At 39.6% G+C, this 26,466-nt stretch overlaps 1 protein-coding gene across 3 annotated transcripts in view; it reads right to left on the bottom strand.

Annotated features, from left to right (window-relative positions):
• rcan2 (regulator of calcineurin 2) overlaps window positions 1-26,466 on the bottom strand; it is a 370,985-nt gene that overhangs the window by 164,207 nt on the left and 180,312 nt on the right. Inside the window, exon 1 of one of the 3 annotated variants that reach the window (XM_060851310.1) lies at window positions 75-401. The exons of the other annotated variants lie outside the window; for them this stretch is intronic. Within the exon in view, the coding sequence (XP_060707293.1) occupies window positions 75-161 (87 nt within the window). The 5' untranslated portion in view covers window positions 162-401. Of the gene's footprint in view, window positions 1-74; window positions 402-26,466 lie in introns of those variants that run through there. 3 annotated transcript variants of the gene reach the window in all.

Genomic DNA, 26,466 nt, shown 5'->3' with positions numbered 1-26,466 from the left:
TAAATATCACATTAAACATGTAGTCTAAACATTTACAGATAGCTGACAAAGTAAATGAATATTAAACAGTATACCTTAATCTCTTGACTGGTAAAAACTTCCACATCGACCAGACAGGCAAGCAGTGTAGAAAGCTCACAGTCCATGTTAAGGGCTGGCATCCTCCCACTCACCAAAACTGCCCTGACTACAACTATTTTGCTTTGTAAAGTGCACTTTACAAACTGGCAGACTGAGCAAGCTGCATCAAGAACTAAAACACAAAACCCGGCTGCCTGAAGCTTTGGAAGTTAAAGCAAAAGTGTTGTTACCTCTCAGCCAGTGAATGGCTGATTCCTTCGAGCTCTCACTCTGTCTACTGCAGCAGAGAGAGGTCTGAACACCCTCTCTCACTGATGACATCACTGCAAGACTGACATCAGCCAAATCTTTTTTTTAATGTCTTTTATCTTGAGGCTGTTCAGTGAAGCAAACTGAACATGATTATGTGCTAAATCTGAGTTAGGCCTATCCATCAAAACAGTGCTGTCTGCCACAGTGCAGGTTCTGATTCATATCTACTGTAACTCGCCACTCAAATGTTTACAATCATACAAAAACACTGTACTCTCATTTCTTTGATAACAGGAAATATCCACCATTTAAGTTAAAATACCAATTTTTTTGATATGTGGAGCTCTTTTTGCCTTATGTGAAAATATTTATTTCCCACTGGCTCATTCCCAAAACACAAGAATGGTGTTCTGTAAAATCACAGACATTATAAAAGTAACAAAATCACAGTTTCTGTGAATTTAATACTGGTAAATGGATACATTTCATGATGTTCTTCTCATTGTGTCAAGGAGAAAACTAAATCATGTGAATTTGTAACTAAATGGGCATTCTCTCCTGACATTTTGATATTGGTTCTTTATATAAGAATGAAAGCCAGAGATTACATTACTTCTGCAAAAGAACACTTTAGTTAGAAAAGCCTTTGCTTGCTTAGGCGTTGAACCCAACCGTCACAATGCACCAGGAACAAATATCATTTGCTCCCAAGCTAGTCTTTGTGTTCCTGAGATGAATGAATGCTCAGACCAAGAGCATCCGCAGTTAAATGCTGATGGTTGAAAATAATCAGCTCAAGCTATTTTGAACTATTTTTCCGATCTTCCTTCCACCCTGACTTTCCGAAATAAATCATCCAAGTTGCTAACACAAGGGTCAACCTTTACCCCAACATACTTAATCAAAAAAGTACATTGTTTTATGATTCTTACAGCAGACTTCCATGTTGATAATTTAACTGAACAATTCATTTTCCAGCAAATCTTTGGCATCTGATCATGATGCTTGACGTAAATCTTTCAGCATGAGTGTACATTTTCTCTTTCATCTTTAGTGATTAAATGTGTGTGCCATGATGCAAATTGACAGAAATGACGCCAGCAAATGATGAATATAAACCCTTTGTGGATTTAGATTTAACTGGGCGGCCATATTAGCAGCTTTGCATATACACCTAGGCTGTGATTTTCCTTGAGCTGTCTCCTACTCTTGCACTTTAAGCAAAATTCTGCATTAATATTATGCTGGTGCTGCAGGCACACCTTCAAGAAAGTTTTCACTCAAATGTCACTGCCAGTTAATAGTTAACACAAAATACACACACTATGATGTTCAGTCACTTGCATATTTAACAAAAAGAAAACTAACATTAGCTGCTAAAATGTAGCTCAGTGTGATTTGTAACCACAATATTTTCTTTCTTAACAAATATTCCACTCAGATTTTCCCTTTGAATAATACTTCACAATATTAGGATGCTCCCAAAATGCTTTAGTGTAGAGAATCTTGGCAGCTATTTTTTATCAAAACAGGAGTGAAAACTCAATCTCAGTAATAATGAACAAAAGGACCAGTGGACAGTTGTAAAAATCCATCAGATGGATCATATTGAACAGTAAATCCCTTTGTCTGTTCACAACAATCTGATCATACTTAAGCAGCCCATTCCCACAAAACTCAAAACACATTGTAAAACTCAAATAGAGTTTTTTTTTGTAAAGGAAAAGAACAGGTAAACATAGTGTGCTTGTTTCACTTCAACAAAACAGGTGACAGCTATTCTTTGATTCGCTTCTCAGGGAAATTATGTGACCAGAGTCAACCTAATTATCTTAAAACTCAAACAGAACTTGGTAATTAACTGTCAGTCATCATTTAACTGGTGTATTTGCCATTAACAAGAGTGGCTTGGTTCTACCACTGATGACTGAGCTGGCAAAATCCTGACATATCTGATAAGAGAACTATAATGAGATGACAAAAAAAAACTTACATGACTTCACCCTCAACCTATCCCTAGGTGTATCTGTCCATATCAGCACTGGTACAAGTGACCACTGCAGAGTCCTCATGGAGATGTAGGCCCTTCTGAAGATATGCTCCACTGTGTTATCTGGCACCAACACTACAGTAAATGGGATAGACTCAGAAAAGGCTGAATAGCTCAAAATTGAATTCATGAGTCCTGCAGAACATCAACAACAGGATTATGTTCACCTCCAATTTGTAACCTCATAACCCATGTTATCCCTCACTCTACCTTTAACGTTAAGCCAAGGGTTCAAACTTCGTTCAATGAAGAGTGCAGAAGAATGTGCCAAGAGCAACAAAAGGCTGATTTAACCTGATAAACATTCAGCTCAGGTCAATATGTCAGCTAAACAGGGAAAAAGCATACAATAGACAATGCTAAATAACCTTACAACATAAAATTAGATCAAAACCTTGCAGTCCAGCCACATCTGCTCTGGAAAGGTGTTGGTTGATTAAACCACTAAGTGAAGGAAGCTCCAAGCACGATCCCATGTTCAGTGGTGATATAGCCCAGTGCATATACAACAGAAAAGACAGAAGCATTTGTGATCCTCTCCAGCTGGAAGTACCAAGTGGATGATACATTTCAACCTCTTCCTGAGATTGAACTTTACATCTAAGTTCCACCCATAAAATTATTTTGCCATGGAATGGTGCAGACTGCTGCAAAGGGGAAATTAATCAGTTAAAAAATTGTTCTTATAACCTTCTCTTAGCTGTTACTGGATAAATTCTTTTTCCCTTCGCAGTTTTCAGTTTTAGATTCAGCAGTAATGAAGTCTCCTGTCTGTCAGTTCTACGTAAAATGAGATAAACCAAGATTTAAAGTGGGTAAAGCTAGAAGCAATGTAAAAAATCAGTGCTCAACAGTGCCACCACTGCAATTAAGCAGTAACCTATGATCAGCTAACGCAGTGGCAGTTGGGGCAACTGAAGAAGGGCTCATGCCCGAAACGTCGATTCTCCTGCTCCTTGGATGCTGCCTGACCTGCTGCTCTTTTCCAGCAGCACGTTTTCAGCTCTGATCTCCAGCATCTGCAGTCCTCACTTTCTCCTAATGCAACTCAAAGTCAAATTAACTCCAGAAGTACAGGGAAAAACTTGAATTGTTGCTAGAACTTTCAGATAGCATTAAAAATCATGCAAACAAATCACAACACTCAATTAGAAAGCAATGAAACTCCCTGAGAATTGTTTTTTGGATCTGATATTTCCAAACCAGGTAAAGACATAATTAAACTCAAAATTACTATAGTGAATGAAGACCTCCACAGCTTGAACAAATCATATCTGTCCAACAACCATATTAAAAATCCAGACAAACAATGGGCAATGGTCAATAATCTATTATAAGAATGACAGAATTATCCTTACAGAAACCAAGGGATTTTAGATAATTGTTTCTTTTATATACTTTTCTTCAGCTGGATATATAAGATTTGAGGCATGTATACTTCACAGCCATATTTTCAAAACCATACCAATGGCATGTGCTAGATGATTTGCTTGAAAATCAAACATCTTTAAAACCTCTGCCCTCAGCATACCACTGTGTTACATTGTTCTTTTAAATGTAAATATATTAATTACTCAAAAGGATTGGTGAAACAAATAACATTGGTCTTTCATTTAAATACAAGATGATTTACAGAAAATGCTCACGAGGAGCTAAGTAGAATATGTCTTACTCCTATCACTGCTTGCCTTACAGTACCAACCAAGTCATGGGACTAGGACATCATATCCATCAAGTTAGATATTAATTGACAGCAGTTCAAAACATCCACACTAAATGTCAACACCGTCAATCATCTCAACCCCAGGTGGTTCTCAAGATAGTATGATAGCCCTAACCATCTATAGCTTCTTACATTACTGACCTTCACCCCATCATAAGGTAAGAGGTTAGGTCATTTGATCAAGGTTCCACAGTGTTGTGGTTGACATTAAGTGAATACAGCTGTTCTTTTTCAAAATAGAGATCCATGATTGTAATTTTGTTTATTTCTCTCCTGTTTTGCAGAGGATAAATGGAGCATTTATCATAATTGAGATTGGATAACTCAGCACAAACCAGGGGCTTAAACATGAAAACTTCCTGTAATTAGACCATTCATAAAAATAATGTGTAAGGGGTACCGGGGGGGGCGGGGGAGCGGAAGCAGACATTAGCAACAGGTAATGATGCTCATTTAAACAGCTAGTGCAGGCATCATGGGATGAATAACCTCATAACACTTCTGTGATTCTGCATTACCAATGGAATCTCCAGAGCAACTAATCACAAGAAGTACATGTGATTAATGCTATTTTTATGATATCACAATAACTTAGGGAAACGTAAGTGGCGAAGTTTCTGCTATTAATTATTTTAATACCAAAGTAGTTCAGAGTATGAAGAAGCTATACACACATTTTATTCATGTTCATGTTTTTCACTAAAATTTATAAAGGGCAAATCTTTCCTCTTACAGGATCCAACTAAGCAACTATTTGAGAACACAGGTCTTCCTTCAATCTTGTCTTTTCTAAAAAAATGATTTTCTGTAAGTTTATAATGTCGAGGGTCAGAGAGTAAAGAATCTGAGAATATTGTTAGAAAGAATATCAAATCTATTTTAAATATAAACTAGATAGATTTCCAACTGGATTCTTGGAAATTATTTGAGAAAAGCCAATTCAAACTACTCTCTCTCTCTCTCTCTCTGACTTAGTGTTTTATATTGTCTCTCACTGACTCAGTACTGGTTTGTACAGTCGCTCACTGACTCAGTACATTATATATGTGTAAAATTCTTGTTACAAGCAACATTTTTTCATCCTGTTCTCGTGTAACGTCAAGATTCCACCAAGTAAAAAAATTTTAATAGAAAAATTAGGCATGTGGTATTTATCACTAATGTGAGCTATACTTGTAAAAATAAACAGTTGAACAGTAATGCAGAAAATATTGAATAGCCTTGGCTTTAGTTCAAGTTTTGTGCACAATCTGCAAACAACTATGCAATGGGGATATCCAATTAAAATGGACAGTTAACAGGACTGAATATCACAAAACCAGTACTGCTTTATATTAATGCTATACATTTCTTTATTTTAAATATATAGTCATTTTGTTCAGCCACTAGCCAAGTGGGCTAATTATAGATTATAACAGTTAAAATTCTAAGATATTTCCAGATTTTGGTGAATCCAGTCAGTTTTACATCCATTGACAGAAAACAGGGCTGTATCAGATGGATTTGCAATATACCCTGATGGTATTTCTCTTCTGCTGTAGCAAGGCTTTAGGCCCTGCACTTAATCAGCTGCACCTTTATGGCAGGCAATAGTTTTTCTTCTTTCCTGATTTCAGTGAGGGCTTTTGGAGGTACAAGGGTAGTCTCTCTACCTCTAGACCAGGAGGCCTGGGTTCAAGTTCCACCCACTGTGGAGGTATGTAATATCATTTCTGAACAGGTTGACACAAAAAATATCCATAGCAACAGTCAAATAGTTCTAATCCTGCTAAGACACAGTAAATAAACTATAGAGTTGAACATCATCTAAAGGTTTGGAAGGTGTCTACCTTCTCTAACAAAATACTTTCGGAGTAATATGTCAGTGGGTGTTCTATGAAAGACATATTTCCAATAAAAACACCACAAAATTAACAACTTATTTATGTAACCATTATTATCACCTTGCTGTATTATATGATCATTTACCTTAAGCCAAAAATACTCTCAATGATTGGTTTAGATTATTCACGATAATTTGGAGTACTGAGGGTAACTACCTCTGAGACCCTGGGGTCATTATTGCCTGTCTAATGCGCACACATTGAATTAGAAGAAGTTATTTATCATATATTTCTGATTAGATTCATAATTTGTAAAATATTTTACAATATTTTTGCTTGCATTTAGTTATTTCCTTCTGACAGCCTGATGCTGTTCCTAGTTCCCTGTTCCCAGTCTCAGGAGAGCTAAGGCAACCTGCTTCACTGTCATTGATCTTGCATAGCAGATGTACAACAGCAGTCCTGTGTTTTTTTTCCGTTAGCATTTCCTCCCTGTTAAAGGGAATGTAGCTCCCCTATGCATGGCGTTTGCTATTGTTAAACTCTGCTGAGGTTAGAAGCTCAGTGTGTGGCAAATGCAGATATGAATCTGTATTCAGCTATCTATGCAGGCAAGGCTTACGTGTATCAATGTATTGTTCCTGTACTTCACTTCAAGAACCTTTTATAGATGAGCGTACTTGCTTTGTAAAATAAAGATAATGCATACCATATTTTCATGGCAAATTCAGTAAAAATCCTCTTGGACTACAATAAACAAATGAAGACCTATTACACATTTTGACTGGCTTCTACAAAAACCATTCCTCTCTTCATTAGTTAAATCACGATTTTTCCACTTGTAATGGGCTGAGGAGGAATTGGAATGTAAGGAGGGGCCTTAGGTATGAAGATATAATTATTTTTGTGGGTTTCAGCTCAACTCTGAGCCTGTGCCTCAACAATAGGTATTCCAGAAATGGTTGAGCAAAATCCCCTCTGTCGGGGTTAGAACTTTCAGGTGCACCTGTTCTCCCTTAGTTACATTTTGCTGCCTCTGATTATGTGCATCTTATCTGCAAGAGAGGAGGTGGATTGAGGGTGATGTGGGGGGGGGTGAGAATGGAGTGGTTGATGTGGCTCCCATGGCCAAATGCTGTGTACAAACTGTGATATGTGGAGATGAGGCTTGCAGCAGTGTTAAATATGCAAGGTGAAGTGAAGCATATTAATGTATGGCATGAGGCCTCATTATTAGCGATTGTTGATAGGTAAGTGATGGGCTATGACAATTTAACCAGTAGGTAAGGTTACTGGCACAGTCCTTAAGACTTGGCATTTGAAGATGCATTCACTGACCTTCACCATTCATGGGAGGTCACTGAATCTCTTGTGGTACTGCATCCAAATCTTCAGGGTTTAACTCCTGGCATTGATATCCATGGTTATCTGCTTCCACTGCCTTTTCACTATGTGTCTGAAGGGCTTCCTCTTTCCCTGCAGGTATAGGACATAGAAAAGAAGAAAGACTTGCATTTACATAGCGCTTTTCATGATGACTGAACATCTGAAGCGCTTTACAGCCATTGAAGTACATTTGAACTATAGTCACTGTAATGTGGGAAAAAAACAGCAACTAACCTGTAATTGGCCAATTGCCACAGAACAGCAATGTGATAAAGACCAGATAATTCTGTCTGTGTAATGTTGATCAAAGGGTAAATATTGGACAAGACATCCGGGATAACCCTTCTCCTCTTCTTCAAAACAGGACGCTGGAATATTTCACATCTATCCAGAAAAGCAGATGGCATTTTAACTTAATATCTCAATTGAAAGGAAGCGTCTCCAACCCCAAAGCACTGTCTTAGTACTGCACTGCTATATTGTGCTCAAGTCCTGGAATGTAAGTTGAATGCAAAACCTTGTTGCACAGAGATAAGGTTGTTACCAATGAGCTGCAGCTGACATCATCTAAGCTCTTTTCCACCTCCTCTGCTACGACCTCCAGTGCAGGCTGATCTCCGACATAGTACTGTTTGTCAATGCTTCACAAGCCAGGTCCATTTCCAACATAAGTGCCATCATCTGTTGCAGCCAAAATAACCACGGATGCCAAAATGATCAATGACAGCTCACCAAGGGCCTTAACAGAGCACACCAGAGGAAGGCCCAGTTGTAGCACTCAGCCTGCTAAGAGGACACGAGTTATTTGCTGTATATTCAGGTTTTAGACAATATATGAATTCTGGAACATTGCAGAGACACTGAAAATGAACCACCAATGTGATTTGCAATAACGTTGCTATATTGTGATTATGGGCATTGAATATATTTCTCATATTGTCAGGATGACAAAAACTCATAAATGGTTATGATGTTATGAAACAATTAAGAACCAGCGACTCATTGTAATTCTCAATGATTGATTATATATTGGTATTAGTTGTAGTGTAATAGCTGTTATTTAAATTAAGTAACATCTACATTAACTAATGACCCATTTTATCTGTGATCTTTGGGAAGTTTAATGTTGCCTTGTATTTTTCTTATAATAGGTTTGAGCTTCAGTAATTGTTGACACAGTTTGGGCTGTACTTTTGCAGTGACAGGATCTTCTTTGAGATATTATTGCTTTTAGGTTCAAGACGTTACAGTGTATTCAACTGTCACATTTGGTGTTTGCACAAAATTTTCCATCAGTGGCAGAATCAATTAACAAATGCTTTAAACATTTCCTTCCATCCACCAGGACAGTGTAAGTTACAAAACATCAAAATCCTACACAGCCAAATGCGATCAGTAATAACAGGCCTCTGATTTCTGTTTTCTGCTCAATGGCATTAGTCATATAATCATAAAGTCATAGTTTCATACAGTATGGAAACAAACGCTTCAGTCCAATCAGTCCAAGCTGACTATAATCCCAAACTAAACCTGTCCCACCTGTCTGTGCTTGACCCATATATCCCTCCAAACCTCTTATTCATATACTTACCCAAATGTCTTTTAAATGTTGTAACTGCACCCACTTCCAACACTTCCTCCAGAAGTTCATTCTGTACATAAACCATTTTGTATTAAAAAAAACTGCCACACATGTCTTTTTCAAATCTTTCCTCCTCACCCTAAAAGTATACTCCTGAATTTTCAAATCCCCTTCACTAGGGAAAAGACATCTTATATATCTTTCATGATTTTAGGGACCTCTATAAGGTCACCTCCAACCTCCTAAGCTCCAGTGAAAAAAGTCCTCTTTATAATTCATACCCTCCATTCCCGGCAACATCAGGATAAATCTTTTCTGAACCCTTAATAACACTTTGCAAGAGAATTTTCAGGGAGGGGGTGCTGTTTTTAGGGCCTAATGGAAGTAGTTGTTCAGGAAGGTGAATGGACAATTGGCTAGAAAGCCAATTCTCTTCTCTCCCTCTGGTCATTTCCCCTAAGATGGCGTGAAGGTGGAGAGGGCGAATGGCACAGTAATCCACTCAGAAGTGCCAGGTATGAACTGACTTCGCTGAAAGCCTATTTCTGAAAGCTGAATGTTATTTTCCAGTCAGCTTCCAGATTCCCAGAGATGTAAGGCAACAATACAACTGCCTAGAAACAGACTGGGAGGGCAGGACTCTATTAAGACTTTGAGACCCTACCTGCCTACATGTACTGCCACATGTCGCTCTGTAAAGAGATTCCCCCCTCTGAAATGGTACCTTGCAGCTGAGTAAAAAGTGAGGTCTGCAGATGCTGGAGATCACAGCTGAAAATGTGTTGCTGGTCAAAGCACAGCAGGTCAGGCAGCATCCGAGGAACAGGAAATTCGACGTTTCGGGCCAGAGCCCTTAATCAGGAATGGCTCCTGATCAGGAATTGCAGCTGAGGCCAGTTTTAGTTTGATGTTAAAGGTTGCAAAGGTGCCTTCTTCTTAGACTGCCCTTTCCCTAGTTTACTGAAGGCAAGTTGCTACTACTTCAATTCTGGAGAGAATTGGCCATCCTTATTTGCCTTCTGGCCATTAGTTGTTCAACTTGGGAACACAGCCAAGTGTCTGTTTCCTACATACTGCAGGATTCTGACTCCCTATGTGACCAGGCAACAGGCTTCCAAAGACCACAGTAAATATCAACTGCAAGGGCCAGTGTCCTTGAGCACTTCTAAAGACTATTTGGTGATAGATCCGATGTTGCTATGGTTTTCACCACATAGACAGTACTATAGACGTACCACTTATCCTCCAAAGTAGCAATTTCTGTGTTTTACAGATAGAAACACAGCTCCTGTTGCTGCTTCTCTCACTAAGAAGGTGTCAGTGACCACATTTGCACACTCCCTTCCAGTGCAGATTGAAAAATGGATAACAGTGCATAATAATCATAGAATCCATACAGTGTGGAAACAGGCTATTTGGCCCAATAAGTCCACACTGACCCTCCAAAGAGTATCCCACCCAGATCCATTCCCCTACTCTATTACTCTACACCTCTCCTGGCTAATACACCAAACCTACATGTCCCTGATCACTACAAGCAATTTCACTTGGCCAATTCACCTAACCTGCACATCTTTGGGAGGAAACTAGAGCACCCAGAAGAAACCCATGCAGACGCAAGGAGTATTTGCAAACTCCATCCAGCCGTCGCCAGAGGCTGGAATGGAATCCGCTTTACTGGCACTGTGAGGCAGTAGTGCTAACCACTGAGCCACCATGTTGGTCAGTAATCGTACTGAATTAAAAATATAAAATGTTCAAAATATTCAGTAGGTCTAGAATCATATCTGCAGAGAAGCACCACTTTGTATCGACCAGCTGAGTCCTCACATTTTTTGTTTTCATATCAGATTTCCAGCATCCACAATATTTTACTGTTATGTAGTAATTCCATTCAGTCATGGCAGTATATTCGATATGAATATAATTCTTTCCTCCCTTGATACAATGATCCTTGCCACAGATGAATCATGTTATGCACATGCACATGCTTGTAGGCATTTTTGGAAGTCACAGATTATCACCTTTGTCCAGCTTGTTCTGAGAAGATTCATACTGCCAGTAAATATGTGGGCCAATGAGAGAAACCAAGCCTCCTGCTAAAACCTACCTCCATAATACAGTTTCTAAAGATAGTATTTAATTAGCCTAGCCTGGAACAAGCAAAAAAAAATTCAAATTTATGACAACTTTGTGATTAAGGAATCTTCATGTATCTAGCTATTTTCTCTGGGTATATCAATGAAAGGTAGAAAAATTAATTCCAAGGGAATACACACTGCCAATATTCTATCATAATTAATCACAAAAAGGTATACTAGCGAGGAGGTGTTTGAGATTTTGGTAAATTTAAAAATGGGCAAATCTCCACATCCAGATGGGTTGTATCCTAGGTTTTTGGAGATGAGGGAGGAAATTACAGGGGCCCCGACCCCAATGTTTTAAAATCATCTCTGGCCACAGCGGATGTGCCAGAGGATTGGAGGGCAGCTAATGTGGTTCCACTTTACAAGAAGGATGGTACAGATAGACTAGGGAACCAGTAAGTCTAACCTCAAAGGTATAGAAAATATGGGAGAAGATAATGAGGAGAGAATTAATCTGCGTTTAGAGAGTCAAGGTTTGATCTGGCCATTCAGCATGAATTTGTCAGAAGGAAGTCATGCCTGACAAGTCTGGTGGAAGTTTTCGAGGAGGGACCAAATGTTTGGATGAGAGTAGGAAAGTTAATGTAGTTTACATGAATTTCAGTATGGCCTTTAAGAAAGTCTCACATGGGAAGCTGAAAAAGAAAGTAAAAGCTCAAGGGGTCAAGGATATCTTGGCAGCATGGATCCTAAATTGATTTAGTCATATAAGATAGAGGGTGGTGGTAGAAAACTGCTTGTGTTACTGGAGCTCGCTGTGCAGTAGCATACCACAGCGATTAGTGTAGTGTCCCTTATTTTTTGCAATATTCATAATGATGTAGATGAGAATGTGGGAGGGATGTTAAGTTAATTTGCAGAAGACACAAAGATTGGCCAAGTGGTTGACAGTCAGGAAGAAGGTGTTAGGTGACAGAAAGATATAAACGGATTCATCAGATGGCAGATCAGTAGTAGATGGAACTTATAAATGATATAAATGATGCATTTTAGAAGAAGGAACAAGACAAGAGAGTACTCAGTGAATGGAAAGACATTAGAAAGCATAGAGGAACAGAGGTATCTTGGGGTGCTTGTTCACACATCACTGAGTTTGCAGGACCCTTAATAGTTAAGATGAGAGACAGGATGCATGCCTTTATCAGTCACGGTATAGATAATAAGAATAGAGACATCATGTTGGAACTGTACAGAACTTTGGTTAGGCCAAAGCTGGAAGACTGTGCAGTTCTGGTCACCACTCTATAAGAAGAACGAATGAATGAATTGAATGAATAAATTGTTATGTGTACTGAAGCACAGTGAAAAGCTTTGTCTTTCGAGCAATACAGGCAGGTCACAGAGTTAAATAGCATAGATAGTAAATAATAGGTAAACAGCGGCAAAAGCAGAAACACAGGTACAGGTGAATGTTAAGAGTTTGTGAGTCCATTCAGTATCCTAACAACAGTAGGATAGAAATTGTTTCGAAACTGGCTGGAGCGTGTGTTCAGGCTTCTGTATTTTCTCCCCAATGCTAGAGGTTGTAGAAAAACATTGCTAGGGTGGGATGAATCATTGATAATGCTGGTGGCCTTTCCTTGACAGCGGTCCTGAGATGGATTCTATAGATGGGAGGTTGGCCTTTGTGATTGTCTGGGCCAAGTTCACCACTCTCTGTAACCGTGTTCAATCTTGAATGGTACAATTGCCATACCATCCAGACAGAACGCTCCCAATGGTAAATGTTGACAAGGATATTTGCCGTCATGCCAAATTTCCTCAACTGCCTGAGGAAGAAGAGACATTATTGGGCCTTTGTAACCAATGCATCTACATGAAAAGTCCAAGAAAATTTGTTATGGATGACCACTCCCAGGACCTTGACACTCTCCACTCATTCCATCTCTGTGCTGTTAATGTGTTGAGGGGCATGAGTAACATCCCACCGAAAGTCAATGAGTTCCTTGGTTTTGCCGGCATTGAGAGCTAGGTTGTTCTCAGTGTACCATTTATCTAGGCCTTCCACCTCCCATCTATAGTCTGTTCCATCAACATTTGAGACTCAACCGACTATGGTGGCGTCATCAGCGAACTTGTAAATGGTGTTAGTCTGGTATATGGTGACGCAGTCATGGGTATTCAGTGAGTACAGTAGGGGGCTAAGTACACACATCTGGGGGGCTCCAGTATTGAGTGTTAGTGAGGATTAAATATTATCCCCAATCTTTACTGATTGTGGCCTATGGGTCAGGAAACTGAGGATCCTGCCTTACCAATTTAATCGAGTTCTTTGAGGAAGTGACCAAGTCGATAGATGAAGGAAGGGCTGTAGATGTCATATACATTGACTTTAGTAAGGCATTTGATAAGGTTCCCCATGGTAAACTAATGGAGAAAATAAAGTCATATGGTATGCAGGGTATACTAGCTAGGTGGATAAAGAACTGGTTGAGCAACAGGAGATAGAGATTAGTAGTTGAAGGGAGTTTCTTGAAATGGAGAAAGGTGATCAGTGGTGTTCCACAGGGATCACTGTTGTTTGTGATATACATAAATGATCTGAAAGAGGGCACTATTGATCTGATCAGCAAGTTTGCGAATGACACAAAGATTGGTGGAGTAGGAGAAATCATAAGGGACTGGCAAAGAATACAGGAGAATATAGATAGACTGGAGAGTTGGGCGGAGAGGTGGCAGATAGAGTTCAATCCAGGCAAATGTGAGATGATGCATTTTGGGAAGTATAAACTGAAGAGCCTTGGGAAAAGTTGATGAGTAGAGAGATCTGGGAGTTCAGGGCCATTGTACTCTGAAGGTTGCTGCACATGTGGATAGAGTGGTCAAAAAGGCATATGGTATGTTTGGCTTCGTCGGATGGGGTATTGACTATATGAATTAGCAGGTCATGTTAAAATTGTACAAGACATTGGTTCAGCTGCATGTAGAATACTGTGTACAGTTCTGGTCGCCATATTACCAAAAGGATGTGGACGCTTTGGAGAGGGTGCAGAGAAAGTTTACGAGGATGTTGCCTGGTATGGAAGGTGCTAGATATGAAGAGAGGTTGAGTAGGTTAAGATTGCTTTCATTAGAAAAAAGGAGGGGACCTGGTTGAGGTTTACAAAATCATGAAGGGTATAGACAGGGTAGATAGAGACAAGCTTTTTCTCAGGGTGAAGGATTCAATAACGAGAGGTCACGCTTTCAAGTTGAGAGGTGAAAAGTTTAAGGGGGATACATGCGGCAAGTACTTTATACAGAGGGTGGTAGGTGTCTGGAATCTGAGGTATTAGAGGCAGGCATGGTAAATTCATTTAAGATGCATTTGGACAGATGTCTAAGTAGGTGGGGAGCAAAGGGATACAAATGCTGAGGAATTAGGCGTCAGGTGTAGACAGTGGATTTGGATCGGTTCAGGCTTGGAGGGCTGAAGAGCCTGTTCCTGGGCTGCAAGTTTTTTTGTTCTTCTTATTTGTTCTTTGATCCAGTTGCAGAGAGTGGGACTTAGTCCAAGATCACTAAGTTTAGTAATCAGTCTCGAGGGGATAATAGTGTTGAAGGCTGAACTGTAGTCAATGAGTAGGATTCTTATGTAGCTGTTCTTGGTGTCAAGATGTTCTAGGGAGGAGTGAAGGGCAAGTGATTTGGCATCTGACATGGATCTGTTAGTCTGATAGGCAAATTATGATTACATCAGAGGGTTTACAAAGAAAATTCACCAGGATGTTGCCTGAGATGGAACATTTCAGCAATGAAGAGAGCCTGAATTATCTTGAGTTGATTTCTTTGGAGCAGAGAAGGTCGGAGGGGGCTTGATAGAGATGTGTAAGATTAAGAGAAGCATGGACAAAATGAATATAAAGCAGTTGTTCCCCTTAGTTGAAGGTTCAATAATAAGGGGGCATTATTTTAAAGTGAGAGGCAGGAGGTTTAGAGAGGATTTGAGGACTTTTTCAACAGATGGTGCTCAGGATTTGGAATGCACTGCCTGGGAGGGTAGTTGACATGGGAAACCCCACAACCTTTAAAAGGTAGTTGGATGACCACTTGTAGTGTCATAATATTCAAGGCTATGAGCCTAGTGCGGAAAAGCAGGGCTAGTATATTTTTGACGATGCAGACTTGATGAGCTGAAGGGCCTCTTTTGTACTTCATGATTCTCGTCTACTTTATACCATTTTCAAACTGGAATAGAGCAAAATGTAAATCTCTTTCAAGCACAATTCCTTCCCTCTATTTTCCAGACCATGTCTTTCATGGCCATTCTGTGATTATACTTTTGAATATATAGATTACTTTTTTATTTGTGGAGACTTGCACCATTTGTGGCGTACTTGGCAATTACCACCTATCATTATACAATATTATGCTGATGCATTATAAATGGTCTTTCATACATAATTTACCCTGACTTCTCGTGGCATAGATTTCAGACCAAATCGGCCTATGTCTGATATAAAAGTACCCAGCTTGCTTTTATTCAGTCTTGTTTTGTCAAGGAGTTCATATAATCAGTCAGCTACGTGCATTTGATATACAGTAACACCAACAAGCAGAGAACTCAGAATGTGTGTGTAAGTCTGTGATATTGTAGCTTTGAAATTATTTTTTTTAAAAATTCATTCATGAGATGTGGGCATCACTGGCTGGCCCTTGGCTTATCCCTAGTAGCCTTTGGAAGATGATGGTGAGCTGTCTTCTTGAGCTGCAGCAGTCCACCTGCTGTGGGTTGGCTCACAATTATATTAGGAAGGGAATTACAGGGAATTACAGGTTCAATTATGTAATTCCAAACCTACAACTTTTAAAGAAAGATAAGCCAACTGCTACTTTCAAAACTGTAACAACAATAAAATAGAAAAGAAATACTTTTAAAGCCAATAACAAGCATAAAAATGAGAAAAATACTACACTGAAATACAGATTTATATACTAACATTTTTATAGAGCATAACGATACAAATAAAGTGAGAAAGCAAACATTTGAGTTTGAATTGGCCCACTTTTGACATTCCACCAGAATTCTGATTGTTTAAAGAAAATCAATATTTACAGATCAGCAAGTAACTAACAAAGAATGACAAACAGTCAAACTTTTCTTGCTTTGGGCATCAAAGCGTCAGGAAGAATAAACTCCCCTGGTATTTCTGATCAGGACCACTAAGATTCTGCCAAAGATTTTAAGAATTTAGAAGATCAACATAAAAGTTGAGTGAATTTCAGTCATAACATTAACAGATAGGTAAAATAATCAACCAACTCTTAGGCAGATGTCATTGCTGAAGCAAATGTAGCTTGGTATGTCTGAGACATTTCTGGATAAGCCTAAAAATTATACCCTTTATACTCTACTGAAGAAGGATGCAAGCAATTGAGAGCAATTGTAGCAAGCCAGCTTGTTGTTACGACACAGGTAAACTGTCCTGCTTAATTTAAACCAGCAACACAGAAAAGAATTATCCCGTGCACTAATCTGTGAAAACCAGAGAGGCCAAGAACTTTTTAAAGTAAAAGTTAAAAACTTTTTTTCTTGAAGTATAGCAGAAAATATTTAACTAACAACTATTTACAACTCCTTCCTCTAACCTATCTTTTATTTTTCCTTATATAATACTGGTCTGATAAACCACACACAACCACCCCCCCCCCCCCACCCCGAGTAAGATTTTTTTGTAGATATTTTTATTGAAATTTAACATTTTTGCAAATTTACAAAAATAAACAAAACTCTCATGTACAAACATTGATGTACAATTAAATCATATATACAATAGTCATAATTTAACAAAGAAAAAAGAAAGAAAACAAAAAAAGAAAAAAAAAGAAACGAAAAAAGAAAGAAAAAAAACCTCAACTTTCTACTAATCTAACCTATAACTAACCAGAGTGTATACCTAAGTCTCTTACATGCTCAGAATGTATAAACATCAAATATAATAAAACCCGTATTCGCGCAGGATTCCTCTCCCAAGGGGTCCCGGAGCAGCCCGGTCTGAAATCTTCACTAAATAAAAGCCCTTGTTAGGATAGCCGAAATATCTGCATTTATATAATTCAAAAAGGGCTGCCATATTTTATAAAATAATTCAGTCTTTCGGTGCACCATATTTGTGAGGAAGTCAAGGGGGATATATTCCATAATTAATCTGTGCCAATTTGAAAGTCCAGGGGGGCCCTCAGCCACCCAGTTCACCAAAATATTTTTCCTTGCACAGAAAGAGAGAATAGAAAATAGTCTCTTCCCATGCATATCCAGAGATGAGAGGTTCGAAAAGCCCAAAAGGAGAGATACAGGGTCCACCCTAATTTCCGTTCCTAAAATTTCTGTCAGGGTATTTGCCACTTTAGTCCAGTATCTGCGGATTTTCTGACAAGTCCACAGACAATGTACAAGAGTACCCACCTCTATTTTGCATTTAGGACACATTGGAGATGCTCCTGCCTTAAATTTTGCCAGTCGAACCGGAGCTATATGGGCCCTATGAAGTATCTTTAGTTGGATAGCCTGAGTTCTGTTACAGATAGCAATTCTTCTAGCATTTTCCCAAATGTCATTCCACATATCCTCAGAGATTTCTAGCCCCAAGTCCTGCTCCCATGTTTTAAGCAGGTCATCCATGTCTCCTGAGACTCCATCATGTAGCAAATGGTATATAGTACTAACGGAGGATGCCCCCGCTGGTCGTAAGACATTACGTTCTCTGTCTGATTTATAAAGACTATCTATTAATGTAGTCTTCCTCTGTATATAATCTCGAACTTGGAAGTATCGAAAGAGATCCCCATTAGGTATTCCGAATTTAAGACGCAGCTGCTCAAAGGACATCAGGATCCCATCTTTAAATAGGTCCCCTAAGCATGAGATGCCCCTGGATCTCCAGAGTTTAAAGGTGGCATCTGTAATCCCCGGTTGGAATCCCCATGCGCCTACTATTGGTGCATGGGGGGATGTTTTATGTGAGTTACCCTCATTTTGCCGCATTATATTCCAGGCCTTAATTGTGTTTAATATTATGGGATTTTTACAGTGGTCTGTAATGATTTTCCTCTTATCTGAAAATAAAAGGTTAATAAGTGGGTATTTTACTTGGGAGGCTTCGATATCCAGCCAAATTGATTGTGGATCAGATGAAACCCAATCAGCTATGTAACTTAGTAGGGAGCTTAACTGATATTTCCTAAAGTCTGGGAAGTCCAGTCCTCCCCTTGCCTGTGGAAGCTGTAGCTTCTTCAGCTTAATAAGGGGCCGTCTATGGTTCCAAATAAAGGAGCCCAACCAGCCATATAATTTACGTAGGGCTAGCCTTGGCAGCATCAGCGGGAGCATTCTCATAGGATATAAGAGACGGGGCAGAACATTCATTTTAATTAATGCTATTCTCCCTAGCCAGGAAATCGGAAGGTCTCTCCATCGCTGGAGGTCCTGCCTTATCCTTTCCATTAATTGTACAAAATTAGCCCTATACAGCTGATCAAATACTGGCGTGATAAAAATACCTAAATATAAGAAGCCCTCCAGGGACCAACGGAAGGGAAAAGGGGATCCGTCCATTAAGTGGGGTATCATAGCCAGACCACCCATTGGCATGGCTTCCGATTTTGAAAAATTAATTTTATAGCCTGAGAATGCACTAAATGTATTAATAACTTGAATTAGACGAGGCACTGACATTAAAGGATTACTGAGGAATAAGAGAACGTCATCTGCATACAGGGTAATTTTGTGTTTACCTGTACCAATCCTCGGGGCCGTTATATTAGGATCAGTCCGGATGGCTTCTGCTAATGGTTCGATTATCAGTGTAAACAACAATGGTGAGAGAGGACATCCTTGACGGCAGCCCCTACCCACACTGAAGCCATCCGATCTTAACCCATTAGTAATAACAGCTGCTTTGGGGTCATTATACAATGTTGAAACCCATTTGGTAAACACCTGTCCAACGCCAAACCTTTCCAATGTGTAAAATAAATATGACCATTCAACCCTATCAAATGCCTTTTCCGCATCCAATGAAATTACTACTCCTGGTATCTTTCCCTGATGACAGGCTTGGATCATATTCAAGACCCTTCTGATATTATTGGATGATCTACGGCCCTTAATAAATCCCGTCTGGTCCTCCTTTATAATATATGGCAGTACCCTTTCTAGTCTTAGTGCTAACATTTTTGAGAGAATTTTAAAGTCTACATTTAGTAAGGATATTGGTCTGTAAGATGCACAATCTTCTGGGTCTTTTCCTTTTTTGAGGATAAGAGAAATATTTGCTTCTTTCAGCGTGGGCGGGAGACAGACCTGACTATGCGCAAAATTATACATATCCATAAGTGGGTCAACCAATATTCCTGTAAATTCTTTATAGAATTCAGCTTGAAAACCATCCGGGCCCGGTGCTTTTCCGCTCTGAAGTTGCCTAATTGCCTCAAGTATTTCTTGGACCGTTAAAGGGGTATTTAGGGCCGACACCTGTTCCGGAGTCAGGCCCGGGAAGGTCAAATTTTTAAAAAATGACTGCATCCTCCTAATCCTATCTTCACAATCCTGCGATCTATATAGTTCAGAATAAAATTCTTTAAAGGTCGCATTGATCTTTTTATGATCATGAGTCAGGGTACCTGTACTTTCCTTGATGGTCAGAATAGTTTGAGGGGCTTTCTTTTTCTTTGCAAGAAATGCTAAGTATCTACCCGGTTTGTCGCCATATTCATATAATCTTTGTTTCGCAAATAATATTTCCCTTTTAGCCGTTTGAGTAAGCGCGGTGTTTAAAGCTGTCCTAAGAGCTGTAATCCTCTGCAATTTTGTGATAGAAGGTCTATCAGCGTATGCTGTTTCGGCTGCTTTTAGGCGAGCTTCAAGCAGACGCTGTTGCTCTCCCTTCATTTTCCTCTGGGTCACTGAATAGGAGATGATCAAACCTCGTGCATAAGCTTTGATGGTCTCCCACATCATTGACGGATTGCTAGCCGTACCAGTATTAATTTCTAAAAAAGTTTTAAGTTCTTGGGAGAAGCACTTTAAAAATTTGCTATCTTTTATCAGGAAGGGGTCCATACACCAATGCTGAGCAGATGTCCCATTGTTCTTTACCTTAGTTTCCATGTATACAGCGGCATGGTCAGAGATTGCTATAGTACCTATTTTACAGGTTGCTATAGAGTTTAGAAAAATCGATGGGGCAAAAAACATATCAATTCTTGTGTGACATTTATGTGGATTAGAGTAGAAAGAAAAATCTCTACCCTGTGGATGGAGACATCTCCATACATCTACCAATCCTAATTCTTTATTCAAGTCCGCCAGTTGTCTAGATCTGGGAGATACTCCAGCGGCACTCTTGGGAATCCTGTCTATTTCCGGATCCATAATACAATTAAAGTCTCCCCCTATAATTGTATGACGGGCACCAAAGGCCATCAGTTTTGAAAAAGCTTCCGTTATGAATTTATAGGGATGTGCCGGGGGGCAGTATACATTTAAGATCCATATTCCTCTCCATTTATGAGGGCTTTAATCAAAATATATCGTCCAGATTCGTCTTTTATCTGATTTAGAATTTTCAAAGGGAAGTTCTTCCGGACAAGGATAACGACTCCCCTGCTTTTTGAATTAAAAGAGGAAAAAAAGGCCTGATCAAATCCGCCCTGTCGTAATTTTAAGTGTTCTTTATCCGACAGGTGTGTCTCCTGTAGGAGAGCTATATCAACTCTCTCCTTCTTAAGATTTGATAATATTTTCTTCCTTTTAACTGGCGAATTACTCCCCCTGACATTCCAGGTGCACCACTTAACCGACTGTTCAGCCATAATCATCTGGACAGATCCGAGACCCCTCGGGAGGGGAAACCCTATCTAGAACATCCCGAGCATGGAGCATACAAGATTTACAAAAGTAAAGATTCTCTGATACACTCAAAACAATATAACAAAAAACTCTTTCTAAGTATAAAAAATATAAAACATTCCGAATTGGAGATTTTCTCCCTTGTTCCCAGGGAGCGTCACTTCCTCTCCCACAGTCCATCTTACCCTCTTCCAACCAGTGCCCCACCCTTGACCCAGGTGTTCCTCAATAAAATGAGGAGAATTCAAATATAATATAAAGCTAGAGTTAACAGTGAACACCCCACCCCCACCCACACCCACATCTAAATATATTTGGGAATATTAATACCATATATAACTATAAGATTACAATCTCAACATGTAATACTTAAATATAATACCACAAAATAACAGGGGAAAGAAAAACAACCCCGCTCCTAAAAACAGAAGTAAAATAGAATAAGGTAACCACCTCTCCCCATCAACATTAACCAAACGCCCCAACATATATATATACATACACACATAGGGAGAAAGATAAGAAAAGATGAAGGGATGTAAACCAAAATAATGGGAAAGGCAGACCAGCGTCCACAATCTCTTACAGTTTATTTAAGAGAGTCCAAGAATTCCTTAGCCTTCTCCGGTGATCCGAAGTTATATATGGATCCTTCGTGGCTAAGGCGTAGTGTCGCTGGATATCGTAAGGAGTACTGGATATTTAAGTCCCTTAAACGCTTCTTCGCCTCATCGAATGCCTTCCTCTTTCGGACCAAAGCTGGGGAGAAGTCCTGGAACAGCATGATCCTGGATCCTTTGTGGGTCATAGCTTGGGGATCTTTTCCCAGATTTCTTGAGGCTTCCAGGAGCATCTGCCTCTCCCTATAGCTCTGCAGCTGGAACAGGACCGGGCGTGGGCGCTGGGTTGAGCCGGGCCCACGTACTGTGACCCGGTAGGCCCATTCCACCCTTACCTGGCCTGATCCATTATGCAGATTTAAAAGTTGTGGCAGCCAATGCTCTAAGAATGCTGTCAGCTGACCTCCCTCTTCCTGTTCGGGCAGGCCCAACAACCGAATATTTTTTCTACGACATCGATTTTCGAGGTCATCAATGTGGTTTTCTAGGTTCTGGACTCGATTCTCGAGAAAACGGATGTGGTCAGCTGTTGATTTTATCCCAGTCTCTGAGGCTGCGGCCTTCGACTCCACCTCTCTGACTCGGCACTCCAATTCCTGAATGTCTCTGCCCTGCTTCTGCAGCTCGGCTGATAGTGCTTCTCTGCTCTGCCGAGACTCATCGATAAAAGCATCAATCTTCGCCTCCCACCTGGCAAACATCTCCTCAAAGCTAATCTTCATTGGTAAATCTCCTGAAGTAGCTGAAGACACCTTTGTTGCAGATGAAGAGGGAGAGGGTGGGGGAGGGGTCCCTGCTTTCTTAGAGCCGCCTGTTCCCTTCCCTTTACTCATTTTCCAGCTAGTATTAGACTATTTAAATGTACTAATAGGTAACTATTTAAGGTTAACAACTATTATAAATGGTTTAGTGAGTGTGGTGGGGGTGGATAGCCCACTTTTCCCAAGTTTGGGTAGAGCACTGTGGACTCAGTCTTGCTGGGTCGCCGCCATCTTGAATCCCCCCCCGAGTAAGATTTACCAAAACTTCAAATTTCAAAACCAGGCAGCTGTTGAATCTTCCTTTTGCATCTTTCTCTGTAGACTTTCTTCTTCTTAGGGTTTTCGGTTTCACAGGTCATTGATTAGACAAAGGTACCTTTAAGAGAGCTATTTTTCAGGCAGTTTGCATGTGTTGATGGCTCGGCAGCTCTCCCCTCAACCATTCAAGTTTTCCTAAACTTATACCCCAAAGCATTGGATTGTTTCATTGGTTTTTAATATTATCAATACATTAAGTTTAAACTTAAGGTTGGTATTTTGGAGTATAATTTAAACTGATTGGCCAAATTCAAATTTGTTTTTGTCTCATAGCAACTCAGCCAGTGCTAGCTGCTGGACCAAATATTACATTGTAAATTTTCCAGCACTCGGTGAGCTTGCTAAGTCCTTCACTCTCTTAAAGGTACAATACACTTCTATACCTTCATAATAATGTACAAATGCTTGACTGTGGAAAAACTATTGCAGCCATCAACAGATTCAGTGAAACATCTAAATCTTGTCTACCCTCAAAGAAACATTCAGCATTTTGTGACATGGGCAAGTCAAGTTATACATAAAAGCCTTGTGATAAAGTGTGCAGGAAGTCTGGTAAACCAGAGAATCCCAAAGTACAACAATATGCCCCACAGTAGAATGTGAAGAGCCAACCAAGGAACAATGCCACAGCAGCCTTCAAAGTTCCATCCATGGCATGCAGCCATATTAATAAAGTTTAAGAAACAATGACAACATGTGACAATATTATGGCTTTAAGAGGTGTATTTTGTTCTTTTTTTTATGAAGAGAGGTTTTGAGCCATAGGTAAAGAGCTGTTTGTTCCAAGCCAATAAAATAAACAGTTTGTGAGACCTTGTGGTTCTTTTGACATAGAAGCAGCAATAGAAGTAGCATGAACGAGTGGAGTCAGGCTTCCACAGAATCCAAGGTTTTAGTATAGCTTTCAGTAGTTGTTGGAGTTTTAAAGCTGTCTGTAGAAGCGGTTATAAATCTCTCTTGGCCACAGCCAAAAACTGGAGTTCTCTCTCTCTCTCTCTCTGCTGCCAGAATCACATGTGAGACTATCTGTTTACTGAATTTGCTTTTGCCAGAGGTGCGTTTGTTGGATGTTACTACATTGGAACAGTTGCTGTATAGTAGTTAAATAACCTATTCTTCTGTTACATTTCCCAATAGACTTAAAGTTACACAATTTTTTCTTCCTTTTGTTTGTATTTTAACCATAAGGAAAGAATAAAGTGTCTTTTGCTTCAAGTCAATTTGTGTGACCAATCGAATTACATGTGGAACACAGAGCCTTAGACGTGCCTTTAAATAAGGTAAAAGTTAGGGTGTGGGCTATCTCCTTGATATATTTGAAGGGGGTTTTGTCTTGTCCATAACAAATGTTACAAATTGCCAACCTCAGTCAGATGGTATACAGACAGTGTGTGGCCAATTTGATATACCAATGGACACGAACAGAAAAGCTGATGTTTTTTACTACCCTTCATCTAGGTGATGTATCCCAAGAGCAATGTACAATATGACAAGATTGACATTGGTGCAAATGCAAATAACATCCTCTTATGCATCTTACACAAGACACACTCAGAAAATGGCACAGTGTGGTACATTCTACCTTTTCCATCTTAAATGCCAAAATAATATCATTGAAGTGAACATCTGAAACAGGTCATTGTAGTAGTCATAGCATCAATTACTGATTTGCAATATGTATAGATCTATGTACTCATACAATCCACAACCTGCAAACCTTGTGTTATAAGGTTTGAGACCCAACATCAATGACTTAGTTAACACACTAACATTGGTTGGATGTTATTAGAAACATTAAAACGTGATACACTCTTACATCTAAAAGATAACATCCAACCCAATTAGATTCCATGGTATGAAGTACCATGTATCCAAGTATCACATGTCATGCAAATTGGTACAGGCCCACTGTGCTTTGTGAAAAAAAATGAAGCTGTATGTGAACAGTCTAATCCAAGGTGACTGAACAACGTAATAACTACATGACCACATAAGATTCTTACCCTATAAAAGCTCAATCCTATAAAAGCAGATACAAAGCATATTTTCAAGTTGGTTGCCAAGAATGTATATTGGCACCCAGATTCACAGGAACTGACAGCTTTTAGTAGGTATTGTTTCCATTTGGAATGTCCGTCAATCAGGACATACCACAACAACAGATGGATCATGTCATGGAGAACTGATCAAATTGTCTCTGTATTAAAGGTGGCATCACAAGTCATCAGAACAACTAAACATGTGGATGACACAAAGGTCCATCAGCTCACGATTTGGGCAAGGAAACATAACAATAAAAAAAAAGTCAACACAAGATAAATTGATTCATCTGATTCAATTCACTCATCAATTGGTTTTAAACCTGATCCTATGAAAATAGAAAACATACAGAAGATGCCAATGCTGCGAGACAAAGATGACTTACAAAGGTGTCTCGGTTACTTAAACTTTTTATCTCCACATGTTCTGAACTTTGTGACAAAGCATCTCTTCTATGTGTTCTAGTCTGAAAAGTTACACTAAACACGAGGCAGCAAGGTAATTAATATAATTTATGATCACTCAAAAATGCTCTGTCCTCCTAAGTATTTATTTCAATGTGACGATCCTGCCAGGTGAACATGCTGGAAGACCCTTGCAGCATGTATATTACAGAACGATAAGCCAATTGCGTTTGGAACAAAGATCCCTGTGGCAGCTCAAGGAAACTAACCAGATGCTGAAAGACACACTTTTGCTCTAATTTACAAAATTAAATGATTTTGTACCTTCATGTTCAGCACAAATTTCATTGTTCAGATTGACTACAAATTGCAAATGTCTATTTGCAAAAATCCAAGGATAAGGTTTGGAAATACAATCTATGTGCCCAACTGACCACATCCATTGCTTTTAGCCAAAGCCTAAAGCCTGCTAAAAACAAAAACATGCCTTTAGATCAACAAGTGGATATTATTAAATCTGAACTGGAAGACATTCTTCACGTTGATACCATATGCTTTGGTCACAGATGAGGAGAGAAAATCCTGCCATCCATATTAGTGATAGTCAGCTGTATTGGTTCAAAAAGATCATCACCACCAGCTACCTCGAATGATCGGTCCCTGACTTAATATGCTATTTTTGGTCATTCACAGATATGAACATATGAACATATAAACAAGGAAGAAGAGTATGGCACTGGAAAAAGCACAGCAGGTCAGGCAGCAAAAGGCAAGCAAGAGAGCCGATGAAGGGCTTAACCCTTCATCAGGACTGGGGAGGGGCAAGGAGGCTGAGAAATAAATGGGGGAGGAGTGAGGCTGGATGAGAAGTAATTGAGATGGTGATAGGTGGGCGAAGATGGTGATAAGTCAGTGGGAAGTATGGAGCAGATAGCTGGGAAGGAAAATGGACAGGTAGGTCAGGTCAAGATGGCGGTGCCGAGTCAGAGGGTTGGATCTGGGTTAGGATGGGGGCAAAGATGAAAGCAGAGATTTGTCCTTTAGGTTAAGTTTTGATCGATATAACTGAAAGGAAAGCTTGGAAGTGAGGTCTGAAGAGAGATGGAAGAAAATCATGTGATTGTCAGAGTTACGCAATCTGCAGACTGAGTAAATTCCATCATTGTGGAAGAGTCCATAAACTGGGATAGCAACAAATTTGCCTGGATACCAACGATCATTATCAAATTATAAAGCAGAATCATTATCCAGCTCTAAATTTGGAAGAGTTTGAGCTGGCATCAGATGATTTCAGCAAATCCGATGCCAGAAATAGCTCCTGGAGCATAAAGGAGACACATCTCCTCCATTTCCTGCACCTCTGTCCTTGAATCCCACCCCCTCCAACCGCAACAAGAATAGAATTCCCCATATGTATGTCTACATACATATATACACACATATGAAACAC

This window comes from Hemiscyllium ocellatum, chromosome 3 (genome assembly GCF_020745735.1).
Source record: "Hemiscyllium ocellatum isolate sHemOce1 chromosome 3, sHemOce1.pat.X.cur, whole genome shotgun sequence".
Lineage (NCBI taxonomy): Eukaryota > Metazoa > Chordata > Chondrichthyes > Orectolobiformes > Hemiscylliidae > Hemiscyllium > Hemiscyllium ocellatum.
The sequence above is the reverse complement of the archived record's forward strand: the minus strand, read 5'-3'. Positions and strand labels throughout refer to the sequence as shown.